We start from the raw sequence: 16148 nt of genomic DNA, 5'->3' as shown, positions 1-16148 counted from the left end.
AATATAAATGATAATAGATTTAAAAAATTTTAAAGGATTATCCAGAAGAACACATTCATAAATTTTTGCCCCAAGTTGACAATCGACGCAATCGTCTGTCAAATCACATCTGTCAGACGTCAGTTTACAGTTCTTCTGAAAAGTGTTATTGCTTCGTATGCGAATATATAGTATCTACAAATAATAACTGAAACGATATGGACATATTCAAGAATATTTGATATTAGTGTCGTGGCTGTTTTAGGATCTAAGTTTGGCTATATTTAATGAAAGAAATCATACTTAGCCGTATGAAAGATGGTGACTATGGATGCATCTAAAATGACGAGTAAAACGAGTTCATTGAAGGCTTTAATATTAAAAGCTTGGCGTGAACGTTGGACTGATATTCAGTGGGGTATCAATATTAAAACAATCCTACCTAGAGGCGTGAGTGGTGACCTATACAATCTCGCCGATTGTATTCTTCAACAAGCTATGGTAGGATGTGGTGCTAACCAGTTAGTGATATCTTACTTGAAACATTCTTTAGCCTCACATATTGTGTCTTATGCTGCGGTGCTTCAAAGGATAGCAAAATTTGACTCTTTCCACAAACCTCATTGTATCCTTAGCCTGCTGGAGTTTCTTGAAAATTTCATTGATGGCATAACGTGCCGGGGAAAGATGGAGGAAGAAATACTAGCAAATGCTGTTTCGTCAATTATACTGTGGCTTTTACAAGTATACCATTATTCGCTGAGTAAATATCCATCATCAAATCCAATTCAAAGTCAAGAGCTCTTAGAGAAGCCTACATCTCTACTAAATTCCATAGTACATTCAGATTTTCTGCTAGCAATGTTTTATTTAGCTAAACAGAATGACCCTGATGAATACAGTGAAGTTACTAAGAAATGTCAGGAAATTACTGCATTTATGATGATGAATACACAATTCAAAGCACCTGTGACTATACATGATACTTTACAAAAGATTTGTAATATGGATGTTGATAAAATAGCACCTTTAAATAGTAAACCGGAACTAGTATCTCACTGCCTACAAGCTCTTATTGCTATTCATGTGTTGGCGAATCCAAGTGCCGATATGCAACAACTATCAAACCAACTACTGATGGTGCAGAGAATAAAAGGATTTTCTCTATCAAGACTTTACTGTGAATTAATAAAAGCTTGTTTTGTGTCTCTCAATGATGCAAGTAATGATGCTTCAAAACAAGCTTTGTGGGCTGCATTTACTTTCTTAAAAATTCCACAAGTTATTCAATACCTTCACAACACATGTGGTACGCCAAGTAAAGAAGGTGATAATTCAGTGGAAATTATAGAAGCATTTGAAAAATTATTACAAAGTGCACCCTTGCTTGATGTTGTTGATGCCAAAAATTCTTGCAATTGTGTTATGTCATTGTTAGAACCTCTGTTAAAGTTAAATGTCTTAACAGAAAATCATCTCTCATATTTTAATCAAAAACGAGAAACTAAAGATATTAAATTACAAAAGTTGGAGCCTACTGGTTTACAAGGATCTGTACCATCATTCATAACAAGGGCTGAACCTACTTTAGCTGGTATTCTGAAGACAATGGGAGGAGATTTTCATAAAACTCAAGAGTCATTATCTGTGATGCTGTGTCAAATAGTGGGTGGTACTACATTGGACACTATTATTGCGGTGGCAACCGTAGAAGGTAAATTGAAACTATTTGTGTCCAGGCTTATCAAGTTCAATGAATTTGCTCTAGTAGCAGCCAGTGAGAAGGGAGCATCTCAATCAAAAGTGTATATTTTTGATATATCATTCCTAATCCTGTGTTCCATTGTGCAAGATTATGGTGTTGACGCAGTTTTAGAAGAAAATGGCGACTCTTTCTTTGAACAATGGGTCAGAGATTGCATGCCTCACAAGGGAGCATATAAATGTCCAAACCAGATATTACAAAAATGTGACCAGCAGTTAGTAGATATTTTCATTCATCATCTCAGTGCTTCTGATTTTGATTTTAAAAACACTAATTTAAAACCACATGACTTGTGCATGAATGTAAGTGGAGTAATGAAAGAGATTCTATTTGCATGGGAACAAGGATCTATTTCTGTAAGTGATGTGAAAAGGATGCTCGACTCTATGAGACAGAAAATGACCTCATTAGCTGTATGTGGTGCTGTGTGGCTTTGTTCTTATCTCAATGTTGTCCATCAAGATGCTTTGTTAAAACCTATAAATATGGTGCAACAGTTGATTACACCTCCAAATGATGTGGAATTAGCACAGATTGACAATTTTAAAGAGCGTGCAATTTTAATGTGTCAGATTATAAGGAAGATGCAGTATGATGTCCATCCACCCTCTGTTCCTAAAACAAAGGCTATCACCTCATCACACAGCATTATTTCTCGCCAACCAATATTAGAACAATTACAAGCTATATGGGAGGATGTGAAGACAAGGGGATATCTGCACATTGATGCTACTCACATAGTGCAAAGTCTTTTAAACACTGCTGGCCCTGTATGGTTTGTGTCAAATCTCATAAAAGAAACCCTGAAGTATAGATATCAAGAAGATCTTCACCGGTCCATAGACATTGTCCTGGCTATGTTTCATTTGGATATTGAGCGATGTACAGAAGCATTGCTACAACATGTTTTACCACAGTATTTGTATAATGCGAAATTATGTGAAGAATTAGTTGAGCCCCAATCTGCATTACTGGCCAAATTGTGTGTCTACTGTATCTTTGCTGCTTTAGGACAAAGTACTCAAGTAAAAAGTCAGGGTTCCAGAAAGCGGCGTCACGAAGACGTGGATGATTTGGATACTATGTCATCAAGCAAATTGAGAAGACTTAATGATAATTCATCAGATGCCATGTATTATTCTCAGGGTCAAAGTTCATCCGGAATTATGTTAAAAGAACCACTGCAGACATGTTTAGAAATGCTCTTTAAATCGTTCTCACAATTGGCGGGTAAAAATGGTCAAATTACACCGCAAACTCAGTTTATTTTCGAGTTTTTGGTTTACATCATTCAGTGTGGACAAGACAGAGCTCAGTTGATTCTCCAAAAAATGCCGAGTGAATTGGTTCCCATATTGATAAAAGCACTCCCGGAAAGTTTTAATGTTGGATTAATTCTTAGATTGTATGATTTAACTACTGCCTATGGCAGGAAAGATGCTGCTAGAGATTTGTGTCTTTTGCGAAATATGCGGTTGAGGCCTGAATGATCGTAATATTTATATCGATTTGTGAAATAAAGAAAATAAATATATTGACTTTTGTTTTATTCACACTATTTAAAGGAGGATTAAATAAAAAAGGGCTGTATTCACAATGCTTTATTTTAAAATTTAAGCAACTTGAAGTAAAATAAATTTTAATGTATGTTTCCTTTTACAATTTAACTAGTTGTGGAATTATTATATATTCAAATCGTCCAGATGCCTGCATTATGTTTGAAACATAAAATGTGTTCAAAATCATGTACAATTAATATATTGAAGAAGAGCTATTTAATTACATCAACTCCAAAAAAAGGCAATCACTGGATATTTCAAACAAAAACAAAAGTTCAAAATAATAATAATATTTTATATTTATGCAGTAAAATGACGATCATTTTTAATTTAATCCGTTATGGATCGTTATTTCGTAGGTATAGTTATACTTTTTCTAAATGGAATGTAAAATATGACTACTAAACTAAAGACTAAGTACAAATTCAATACCTAAATATATGAAAACCAACAATTGCACAAAGGTTGTAGAAATAAATGTGCCTTAAATAAGATTTTAAATTATTTAACATTATTTACAAAAAGAAAATATTACAGTTCCTATAGCATTCACATTTAATGTGATGTATTACTTAAGTGGACGGTATCGTTACATTTTGTACATTTTTTTAATGTAAAATATAATTTATAACCTACATTTTTTTATTTATATATTATACACAATTCTTATAAACACGAAGATCACAGGAGAGTTCCAGAACATTTATAGTACATAAATAATATCTAGTTGTAAAGGTAACGAACAAAGTAGTAAATTTACTATATATTGATAAGTATAATTTATGCTATAGTTATAACGCTGGTTTTTTGGCACCTGGTGAATCTGGGTGGGGCCCGTCTGAAACAGTAAATTAATATAAGCCTGACAAATATAATTTTAAACCGGCGCTTAATATTGCTGAGGTACAATTACATACACATTTCATTTGTAATAAATTGACGTAAGTTTATCGTATTCAGTTGACGTTGAACTTTTACGAAATGTTATTGTAGTCGGCGATTACGGATCTTTCAACTTACCAATTTGTCTTCTAAGAATTTCTCCTTCAGCTGGTGCTGAGTGTTCAGGCGGAGTTCTGCTGACTCTCATTGTTAAGCTTAATCTATTAGGATTACAGTTCTCATCCGCTGTTCCATCTGTATTCGCAAACGTTGCTCTTTGATTTCTCCAATTTTGTTGATAGGAACTTTCAGACGTTACTGTACTACATCTATTGTTAGTATGAGGAACATACTGTTCTGGCGACCAGTCGAAAACAAAAGTATGGCTATAGTTATGAGTATATGCAGATGGCGTTCCAGAAGGCGTAGGGGGCGTCGTTGTTACATAGGGGCTTAGATCCTGTTGGCAAACATCTGGAACTTTCTGTAATGCCGATTCCGACCAAGTTGGACTCGGATTCCACTGATCAATCATCTCTGATTCCGGTATATTAAAATTTTTTGAGCCCGGCCTCCGACTTACGATAGCACCCGCTACTGCAACTAAAGTTTCTCCAGCAGAGTTATTTACAAAGCGAGGCGACATATTAGGAACAGGGGTATTTGGCTTGTCTTCAGATTTACTTTTTTTCTTAACATTTGGTTGTAGTCTTGTATCTTCAATCCGTATATTGGTATACCTGGAATGGAAATCTACAGTTAAATTTACATAGGATATCTGAATCTGAATACGTAAGAGTGAGATTGGGATTCAGTCGGGACTCAGAAGTCGCCATTAGCTATTTATATATCTTTACATCTGCTAGGGTTTGTTGGCCTTACCTGTTGTCTTGAAGCGATACAGAATAGTCCACTGGGCTATTATCTGGTCTCTCGTAGGCATAGTGTATTGGTGTCAAATGCGGAGGCACATGCGGTATATGAGGCTGGAGGTTTGAATTAGGCATCATGACCGGTTGACTTCCATTTATGCAGACTGGTGGAGTTGGAGTATACTGCATCGCTGGTGGGTAAACTTGTATATCGGGGGGTGGTGGACCATACATCCTAGTAGCAGCTTCGTATGCCAATCCGTAGTGAAGTTTTGATTGCACTGCATAATAATGGTACAGCCACGGGTTCGCTTTCATGACCATTGCTTCTTGTTCACTGTTGACAAAATAAAAGAAATAATTTTTATAGGCAAGCTTAAAAAGTAATAGTGCAAGTAAAGTTTAACTGATAAATACTTTTTACTGAAGCAGAAATTCGCACATCAACATATTTCGAGTTAACACGTTTTGCCCATTAGTAGGCATTCAGAATGGGATCCACTAAAGTTTAATGTTTATATTAAGTAGCAAGCGACCAGGAGAAAAGGGTAGATCTATATGCGTAAAACGTGTATTATGTCCATGTATCGTTATTGCTCCAGTTTTTATCGTCGTTTGTAGATAGAGCATGTACCTATTGTTAATTTTATGTTATCTAGGTGTGTTGTAAAATTTAAGTTAACCACTCCACAATTATTTACTATGAGTTCACATATTATAAATATCGAACAAATTCGATAGATAAATAATTGCACATCGTTGTGATTTACAATAATAAGTACAAAATTGTAAAGTAACGAATATAAAGATTTTTTTCTCTTTATTGAATGTCGGTTAAGAAAATATATATTAGGTATATGTAAGTAAAACTAAATTTGTATTGCGAAGCGGCATTCGCTATTCGTTTCTTTACATAACCGTTTATGTTTAATTATATGAGAATAATTAACGTGTCTTTTTAGACCATATAGAAATATTGTGTTCAATACTGAATACACCATTTAATGTCATCAATAATAACATTCAGTTTGACGATTGTCTAGAGATAGGTAGGTACTTGTGTTCAAATCGTAATAATATAACCTTTAGCGTTAACTCTAGCGTTGGAAACCTTTAAGATAGTGGATGCGGGGAAATGTCACATAGTTGGACTTAGTCCTGGATCGATATAGGTAGCAACTGTTCGGTGGGTACTGTCTGTTACAAAAGTAAGCAGACAAAATATAAAGCTTTGAGACGTTGATTGGAAATATACTTCAGATATAAAAAATCCATTGTACAAATTAGATATATTGTATACCCAATTTTTCACTGGATATCAATAAACCGCATTTATTTAGCATTTGCATTGAACAAAACCTCGGTACATACCTATGATTATATTGTGACGAAAGTCAATATGCCAATCTCCAAATACCGAGTACCTTTAATGGTTCAGGGACAATGTTAAAATAAACGGTTAAATCAAGCGCTGGATGCGAATGTACGTCAAAGTTTAGATTTGTTGGACGGAGGACAAATCGGTTTAGCATTGCATTAGGAGATAGCTGGTATCAAAGGGTAAATGGATAAAGCGACGCCGTACACACGTTGTGCATAATGAACTTGACCTTCGAGTAAACGTGATTCATTATACTTCCAGCTTTGATGTCTCTTGATGTACAGTTTACTTATCTACTGCGTACTGGTATATTGCGCCAACAAATAGATTTTTGTGGTATAAATATAGTACTATAGTATAATCACAGAAAATATTATATATATAATATTTAATGTTGATATTGAAATATTCATTCTGCAAGTGGAGGAAATTTTTTGTTTGCTATTGTAATTCCGCAGTCAAAGTTTCTACATTTAATTGGTCAATTAAAAGCCTTTTTTAATTTCGTTTGAAATAATAGATCGTATCGTACTGCGTTTTAGTATTTATGGGAGAAGTTAGGAGTTCAGACCAAATTTCGGTATGTCGCATAACACGCTAAAATAAACATAAAATTTGTTTTAAATGAATAACGTTCTTTAAATACTCGATATATATTTCATTCGTATAAATTTTAATTGTATGCGTAAACAGTAAACCGGCTGGGTCTAGCTAGCTATGCATAACAAAGTTAATGGAATATTGAGGAGCGTATAAATATGGCCGTTTCCCGCCAATTTGCGTCTGCTTCCTCTGAACGCATAAATCTTGCAGACATGACGTAGGCGGTAAACATGATGACAATTTGCGTACAGACCTCTTATAAACGTATTTTATTTATTAAAAAGATCTACTCAATTTATATCGCACGGAGAGGCCTAAATTCCACTTTTTGATCTTTTACATGTACAGTCACAAAACAAAATCTTTTTTAGAAATAAGAGATAAATGAATAAGACGTTCAAATACTGTTAATTTTACGAAAATATGTAACTGAATGCCTTGGATAAATTGTAGGTTTCTTTTTATTTCATTGAATATTCTTATACAACTTTAGGTAAATCATGAATTCTTCTCGTAAACTATACGAGTATACTTAGTAGTTCATGTTAGTCACAAATGTCACAAACATGAATATGCCGCAAGAGCCGTGGTCCAATTATCTCGTCTACCTGTATAATATGTATTGGGTGTTTCTATAAAAGCACTATTTCTCAATCGGAGACTGAAACTATTGCATGAGCCTTAATCTTCTTCGAGATTGTAGATGCCAAGCTATATCCTCGGTAAATTTAACATAATCTTACATCTCGTGTATTAATTAACAAATTGGAAGTTTTCAAGCATCCAAATGCAAATTATAAAGACCTTTAGACCCAGAATATACCTATACTTCATAGTCTGCATAAATTTACTCCTATTATAAGAATGTAATTTATTTGTCGTCACTAAAACATACTCTGTAACCGGAATGTTATTCCCCACATACGCTTTTAATAAGAGTGACAGTGTTAAAAGCACAAAGCCAAAAGTTACGCCAGACGCGTGACAAATGACGCAATCCCGCAAACAATGCAGCCGAGCTTGTAAGCATATCAGAGGTGTACCAAGAATATTTGTGGTCTAAGTTATGAACGATGATAACGCATTTAACAAACCGCAGCGCTCTAATTCTCTCTGTTAGCTTATTTCTACAATAGTGAAGTTTATTAACAAATACTACCTATATTTATAAAGTAAACGATAAATTACATATTTGGCGTAAGAATATCTTTACTTGAAGTCAAGCAATACTATACAGCTTTTTATAACGTTGTAATTTTGATGTGAATTGAAAGATATTTTTGATTCATATCGCTAAGGGCCTAATCATGATATTATTTCTCAGTTTAAAACATCTTTTTTTTGCAATGTAGAATGCTTATACAAAAATTCAGTTTATTTATATAGCAATTAGGTATCTTGTACCCATTGCCGTAAGGCCCTCTTTTCAATCAAAATATTCCCAATTTGCATTTTGTAGCTTACACCATCCATCTAGTTTAGTGCACAGAGCTTGTGCCTGTGCCCTGTGGCCGCTGATTGTTTAGGTCAAGCGAACTGTCACCCACTCAGCTGATATTAATTTAGATTTACAATCTCGAAGCCTCCTACCGGCGATTAATTCCAATCTTAGTCACTGTATAATGAGCCAGTTACCGGTTAAATCTTAGCTGTCGGTGACATTAGGCGCGAACCCTCGTGATATTAGCTCGCCTCTCATTAATACCACCGCTGCTTGTTTCTACCTAATTGATATTTATTACAAGCCCATATTAACTCGTGACAAATAGTTCGACCTGGTCCAGCATTTGAAAGAACTATGCTGTTATTAATATGAACAAAATTGATAGGTACAATTTTAGTGCTGATCTGTTATAATGATTATGATACGTGTAATAGATGACCTATCACACGATATTAAATAGCACATATTTAATATCGTGTGATATTAGGTCACCCATCACACCTACACATTAATTTGATCCTGTCACACGAATTTTTAAAATAAACATTATTCAAATAAAAATTTCGCATTAAAAAAAAAAGTGTAAAGTGCTAAATCCTTTTTTGTAATATAAGATAGAATAGGCTCGAAGTAATAATGTGTTTCGCTTAAACAATGTTATCGTGCGAAGAGTAGAAAACAAACTAGATTCAATTCTCTTAAACGAGATAGCTGGAGGTGTAATTTTACAAAATTAGCTGGCTTTTCGCGTATTTTCGCGCTATAAAATACGGTCGAGAATAAAGTTAGCGGAGCGCCATCGATCAAACGCGGCGCTTGTTAAACACCGTTTCTCACATCACAACAATAGCCCTTTGCGAGCATATTTCAAACCATCGGATAGCAACATCGGTCGGCCGATCGGCTTGCTAGACGCGCTCTGACTTCATAAATCACCCCCTTACAATATTTATTCGCTGTATCTCTTACTATGAATACTGTGTGCCGATTCGTTTGTAAATCGACAGCTCCAATGTGAAACAAATAAGTTTTCGCACCGGAATATGCGGTATTTCGAAACATGAGTTTAGACTAGACAAGACCATAGTAGGGGGCCAGTGTTTACGCGAGCTCTACGTAGTCCGACGTCATTTTGTATTGATATCTCAATAGGGAAGTTTGTAAGTGACCGCTTTAAATTATGGCAGCAATTTTTCAAAGTCGAGTGTACTCTATACAAGCTGGTATTATCGCTCACTTAATAGAACTGCTTTAAAGCCAATTAGTTGTTGCAACTATGGGATTTTTTACATGAGCATTAATCATAAACGGTCAAAGGGATTATTTTACTTTCTATAGGGCTACCAATGGATGATCTTTCTCGAAGATGTGTATTTGAACAAAAAATTCCAGGACAATAGATGTAGTGGAAAGTTTAAAAAAAACCTTCCGTCCTTCTCAACGTTCTTATTATTTTAGTATATAAAATGATAGGTTTTATAAAAATAAATTACAATAGAAGCACTACAAAACCTGGTTTCTAAAACTGCTAATAAATAAAGCTCAGTTTAGACTGGTACTATATGCCATATAAGTTAAAAGCGTAAACATACGTCGAACAAATAATTCCCAAGAAAATTGACCAATTACAAGTTAATTCATAATTACTGTGTGCCGTACACACGAGAACTAAGCCCGTAATCATAATACCTCGTCGGCTGTTTACGATAAATACCATCATACCCTTTACTGTACACTCATATGCTTTTATCTCAATTACGAGGCTCTAGGACGAGCGATGTCTCTATAAGTTTCCTTGGAACATTATTCGATTTTGAAATTAAATACTGCAATAATTTAATGCGTAATCTATTTTTATTAAAATAAGTAGGTAATATGTTAACATTATCAGCATTTTCAATGGTTAAATGAAAATATTTAAGTGCATAATTTTATAATGTTTAACTATGAATTTGTATGCATTTATTACAAAATATCGTTTAAACGTTTGTATTATTAATTTTATTTCTACTATTGGATTAACTTTGTATATTTCAGTTGCATTATATTCCTTTGACAGTCCTTATCGGCTGTATGAACAAAATTGATCATGCTGTTTTGCGTAAAAGTTTTAACAAAATTTTAACACAATTTTTACAAAGTTACGCATATATGTTATAGTTAGAACTCATTGCTGGTGAACCCATCTTTGACATAATCAGTGATAGCTGATTTTGACCGATGTCCTGTGTTAAAAATTGATCCGATTGATATTAACATCAAAACTTGCTTTGCTCGTTTTGAGTTTTGACTGTAACATATATAACGATAGTAAGTAGAAACAGAAGCGGTAGTGAATAAGAAATATTTTTTTGGACTGGCGTGGAATGGAATTCCAGCCCGACTCGCTCTGCCTATACAAATTGTAGATAAAAATAGTGTAATTGTTTTCTAGAAAAAAGTTCACTGACGTCTCTAGAGGAGGTACCTTTCCGAATTCTTAAAGGAAACCACAAGGACAAGATACCAGTTCCCTATCAAACACAAAAATAATCACGTTAACCAGTTGAAACACAGAGTTATCGAGTTACAAAAACAAAAAACGGTCTCAGTTTGTTGAAAATCTAAATATCTTACCTCAACACTTGGTTGGTGCATACAATGACTGGCCGCTGCGAGTTCTCCAAGTTATCCTTCAGTTGCAGCACAGTGTGGACCCAAAGGAACTGACCGCAACGCCTCTGCAGTCGCAGCAGCGCTATGCACGACCTCTCTTGTTCCGATTGCGTTACTGACAACCAAATACGCGCAATTAAATATCGAATTGTGTTTTCTTATTTTCTTGGCTAAAAAACTGTAAGAAGGTTTTTAAACTTTTTATCTTTAATTAAACTTTTTTGGGATCTTTAGTTTGGTATCTTATTTATATAGGAAAATATTATGATTGCATCGTTGGAATATTTGATATTATTCTTAATAGTTTACTCACAATTTCATTTGATGAAGATATGTACAAGATATACTTACGAGTATATGTTACTCATACGTCTTGATATATAATGGAAAAAATAAAAGTGATTATTTGTAAGAGAAGCTATTGATACGTTACTTAATTGAAAATATTTTTAATCGCGCTAGACAGATAATACAGTAAGATCAATTCTTCAATGGTAACAAAAAAAACAGGAATTAATTTGTTCAACGAGACGCAAATAGCTCTGGCCACAATAAAACCAGCATCATATTCCTTCGCATTTTATTACTATGTCTAATTGTACAGACAAAGGTTAAACGCCTAAAAAATCTATTGTCAGTATTGATATGAGAATAAGCAATCTCATGTTCGATTGAGTGTGAATTGTAATAATTGAATGGCTCTAATATATGGCTATTGTTAATAAACAGATTACCGAGCTAAAGCTTAAGGCATACATCCGAAAAAGGTACGAACATTTAACAATCTTAACAAGCTGTGAACTTTTCAATTTACACTTTATTACTTTTAAATTAAAGTTGATAATGGGATATGAGGAGATAAATACTAGATGTTTACATTTGACAATGATGTTATGATAGCAATTTACGATTGCCAGAAATGGTTCGTAGGTTGACGCGTTACCTTATATGGTGGACAGCTCAGGTGTTCACTCAAAATGTTTGCCAATGGACTGACGCCTTATTAAATACTTCCTTGCCTATTTTTAATTCTATACCGGCGAAAGACCACTTACTGAATTTTTATAAAGTTACAAAAGAAATAATCGAACAAGTTACTATCTTTATTGAAAGAAACAACTCTCCGTTACATATTTAGTTTACCTATTAATTTAAAATGTACATATAAATTACACTTAATAATTATATAACGCAATTTCAACAATATCATACATTAATAGGTTTAATAATCGGTGTTTAATTACATATTTCTATAGATAGGTAGTATATAGCTGTTATAAATTAAAACACATCCCTTTATCTGACTAAATATCTTCATTTATAGACAAGTTTTGAACAGTCATTTTTATTATAATTGGCTTTATGATTATCCCATTGTTGTTATAGGTTTATTAATCAGTACAAAAAGGAGCAAAAAACAAAAAAACCGTTTCGATTTGAATTTAAAGGAATGTAAACACTAGCATTTTAAAATGAGAGTAACACAGAATATTCATGCAAATTACACGGTAATTAAACCCGACAGTGTTTATTAGTATTAAAATATGAAAATTGTATTACATGATTGTATCATAAATCACGGAACCAGCAGAAAACGGAATGAAATATTACATTCATTCTTCCTTTAAAGGGATACTATAATTGAATGATATATTTTCTTTATAACTTAATCTCGGTGCTTACAGCTAACCGAGAATGACAAGGAATTTAAACATAAACAGCTTATGTGGTGGGTTTTCAAGTTATAAATTTATATGTTTTTCAAGAACAGAGTGCATTCATATCAGTATCTTTTCATTATTTTAATATGATAGTTGGTAAACTACTAAAAAATTGCGATATTGAACGTAAACTGGAATGGTTAAGAAATATAAGGAGTATAAATTAAATTTAACAGATACTACACTTGATCATAGTTATAATAAAATATATGAATTAATGTTACATGAAAAATACATAATACTAGCTATTCGCCCCGGCTTCGCCCGCGGTACATATATAGCTTATGTCACTCAGTAAAATTGACCAGCAGTTTTTTCGTGAAACCGTTAACAACATGCAAAAATACAACAGTTTCCAATATTTGCAACCGCATTCTAACATCATCACAATTCTCTATTTATTATATTTTATAATAAACAACGAAGTATTTAAATCGATTCTTAATATACGTATCCTATTAGTAAAACAAATAATTCATTAGCAGTAACAAGTATGTTTTAGGTTTCGTGGTCGCATGAAACCTTACCGCAATAAATATGGATTGCCCTGAGGTCACTATTAAATATGCATTCTGTTTGCTTTGCAGGACATCCGTGTGGGCTCGGGACCTTCGAATTAATTGCAATTTAATCACTATTTTATACAATACATATTTAGAAGACAACTGTTAAATCGCTATTTTCGCCTCCTTGGTCATGTTATAAGAGCGTTAAAATTGATAATCATATGGGGGGATTTAACACTTCACCAAAATATTATTATTCTTTAGATCACTTAAAAAATGTAATTAAAGCGTTACGTAAATTATTATCTAATTTCAATATCGAACCAACAAAGCTTTAGAAAACATAGTTTGCTTATTAAAGTCGTAAATTATTAATTGAGTGATTGAGTTAAAACATACTTAATAATACACCTATACATCAGCCTAGTCTATAACATTTTTGGTTTAAATATATAACACATCAAAGTTCAAATACGGTTCAAATCAATAAATGACAATTACATTAACAATGTATGTAATGTTCACTGTTAATTGCATGAAATCGGTTTTATGAAACAGATTCATATTTATATTTTGACTCAATCCTAAAGAGTAATACTTCGCTGGGGTCATTTTAATAAGATACGCACATCATAAATGCAAATTTTATTGTTTTAATTAATAAAATATCTAGATAACACTGGATACTTATCGCAGGTGTAAATGCAGTGTAATGAAATTTTATGCTAATGGTTATTGGAAATCAACAACAAGGCGAATATCTGATAGCATTACTTAGTAAATGGCGTGCGACAAAACGTATTTAAAGAATGCTATAAATCAATCGCCGTTGATTCTATTAATATTAAAATAATTAACACTAGTTTTTATTCAGTTCAACCATATTCGTAATAATGTATTATTATAATGTCTATTTTATTAATAAAAATGTGTGAATGTATCGTTACTTACATTAATATACATTTTTAAACTGAAACTCATAAAAATAAGAATGTTCACGATATTAAAATGTCAAAACTGTAGAGAATATAAATTCATTCATAATATTAAACAATTCATAAATAAGTAATATAGTATAGTATCGTATCTGTTTAGAAAGTAATAAATGGCAACATTACGTATTTTTGCTATATTCTGTATTTCCTATAATGCTATTAAACTTAACATAATAACTTTAAATTCTCCATAAGATTGCTTTGGATAAAACATAAAACCACAACTGTTAAATATCCGCATAATGCATTCAAGTAAATAAACGACTTTCTTATTCTTAAGATATCGAATTATTAAGATTATAGAGCATGCACTAAACTTGATACATGAATACTCCGTACCGAAAACTAGTATTATTCACTTCGAAAACGCTGCTGTATTTTAATTTGTATCTTAACTCTTTGTATTAAGGGCAGTATCTGAAATGCGTGGGAGTAAGTAGATTGCGAAATAGTAATAAGGGCTCAGATAGTTATTTGTGCAATCTTCAATGTTGGTTTTAGATTCACAGATTGACGACTCAAGATTGCGGTTTACTATAGCGAATGTTTATCCTCTATAACTTATTATACGCATGCAAAGTAGTTGATTTGTGGGCTGTTTTCGTCGGCCTACGCCAAAGCCTGTATTGTTATATAAATAACAATTGCAACAAAGTGTATTTATGCGATAACTTGCGCTAAATAATTAATAAAAAAATCTATCCTTGAACGCAATCTTTAGGAAGTAATGGACTTGAATTTATTGTTATCTATTCTTGTGCGCCACGCCTTAGGACGCTTCGTGGTTTATAAAAGCAACGATATCTGTATTCTGTTCAAAGAAAATAAATAGTTAAAATGTGGGATAATGCGTTATACCACAGTAAATGTTTAATGTGGTTATACTGAGCATTGGTTATTACTTAATCTATATAATCATAAAAGCAGTGATGGCTCAGTGGTGAGAACCTCGGACTTCAAAATCGATAAGTCGGGGTTCGAGACCGGGCGAGCGCGCAGGAAATAAATTGATTTTTCAATTTATCTGCGCATGTGGATAACATCACCACTGCTTAAACGGTGAAGGAAAACATCGTGAGGAAACCGGCATGTCCAAGAATTAAAAGTTCGACGACATGTGACATCTGCCAACCCGCACTTGGCCAGCGTGGTGGATTATGGCCTGAACCCTCATAGGAGGCCTGTGTCCCAGCAGTGGGAACATATATGGGCTGATGATGATGATGATGATGATGATAATCATAAATTATCTTAATTTTGAAATAAAGGGTAGGCAATGTTGCTGTGTGATTGAGTTACGTTTATTCTATATTATGGCAGAATTGTTAATTGCTTGAATGTAAAAAATGCGCACTGAATATAGACATGTGTGATATGTCGCTCGATTAATTATTGATTCAGTATACATTGTATTTAATGCAATAAAACTGAAACAGTTTATAATAATTGTTTGTGCGCATTCGTTTTTTATTACGGAGAATTATGATACTTCTATTGCTCTGTTTTCGCTTATTTTGAAAATGTTCCAAATTTAAACTTTGCGTCTCGATTTCTGTCAATTATCAAGTCACGAGTCCCTTGCGAAATTGACGTACGAATTCCAAATTTAATTTTTCCCGCGCTATGAGATTAGAGTTTAAAATTCTTTGTACATGTTTTGGCGCTAGTGATGTAGTAAGTTTGTTCGATTTAATCGCTCACGTAGAACGAGGTAAGCGTTCACACACGAGCGTCACGCGCGCTAAGCGTCAACTACACTTTCTCTAGAACGTGAGGGGTTGAAGGA

General features: G+C 33.4%; 2 protein-coding genes across 3 annotated transcripts in view; one reads left to right on the top strand and one right to left on the bottom strand.

The window, feature by feature from the left end:
• Nucleotides 1-124: 124 nt before the first annotated feature.
• On the top strand, nt 125-3276 carry LOC119828978 (mediator of RNA polymerase II transcription subunit 24). Its single transcript, XM_038351320.1, has one exon. It carries the CDS (start codon nt 298-300, stop codon nt 3232-3234), a length of 2937 nt encoding a protein of 978 aa, XP_038207248.1. The 5' UTR covers nt 125-297; the 3' UTR covers nt 3235-3276.
• Nucleotides 3277-3702: 426 nt separating this feature from the next.
• The window catches only part of LOC119829064 (hypoxia-inducible factor 1-alpha-like), a 30934-nt gene continuing 18488 nt past the window's right edge, over nt 3703-16148 (bottom strand). The window contains exons 4-7 of one of the 2 annotated variants that reach the window (XM_038351433.1): nt 11102-11255; nt 5068-5394; nt 4324-4925; nt 3703-4141 (exon numbers count right to left, since the gene is read on the bottom strand). In XM_038351433.1, coding sequence (XP_038207361.1) covers nt 4095-4141; nt 4324-4925; nt 5068-5394; nt 11102-11255 — 1130 coding nt within the window. In that variant the 3' untranslated portion in view covers nt 3703-4094. The remainder of the gene's footprint in view (nt 4142-4323; nt 4926-5067; nt 5395-11101; nt 11256-16148) is intronic. The other variant, XM_038351434.1, reaches the window with a different exon arrangement.

The sequence above is a fragment of the Zerene cesonia genome, chromosome 9, assembly GCF_012273895.1.
Source record: "Zerene cesonia ecotype Mississippi chromosome 9, Zerene_cesonia_1.1, whole genome shotgun sequence".
NCBI lineage: Eukaryota > Metazoa > Arthropoda > Insecta > Lepidoptera > Pieridae > Zerene > Zerene cesonia.
Note: the sequence above shows the minus strand (reverse complement) of the source record. Positions and strands in the feature narration are given on the sequence as shown.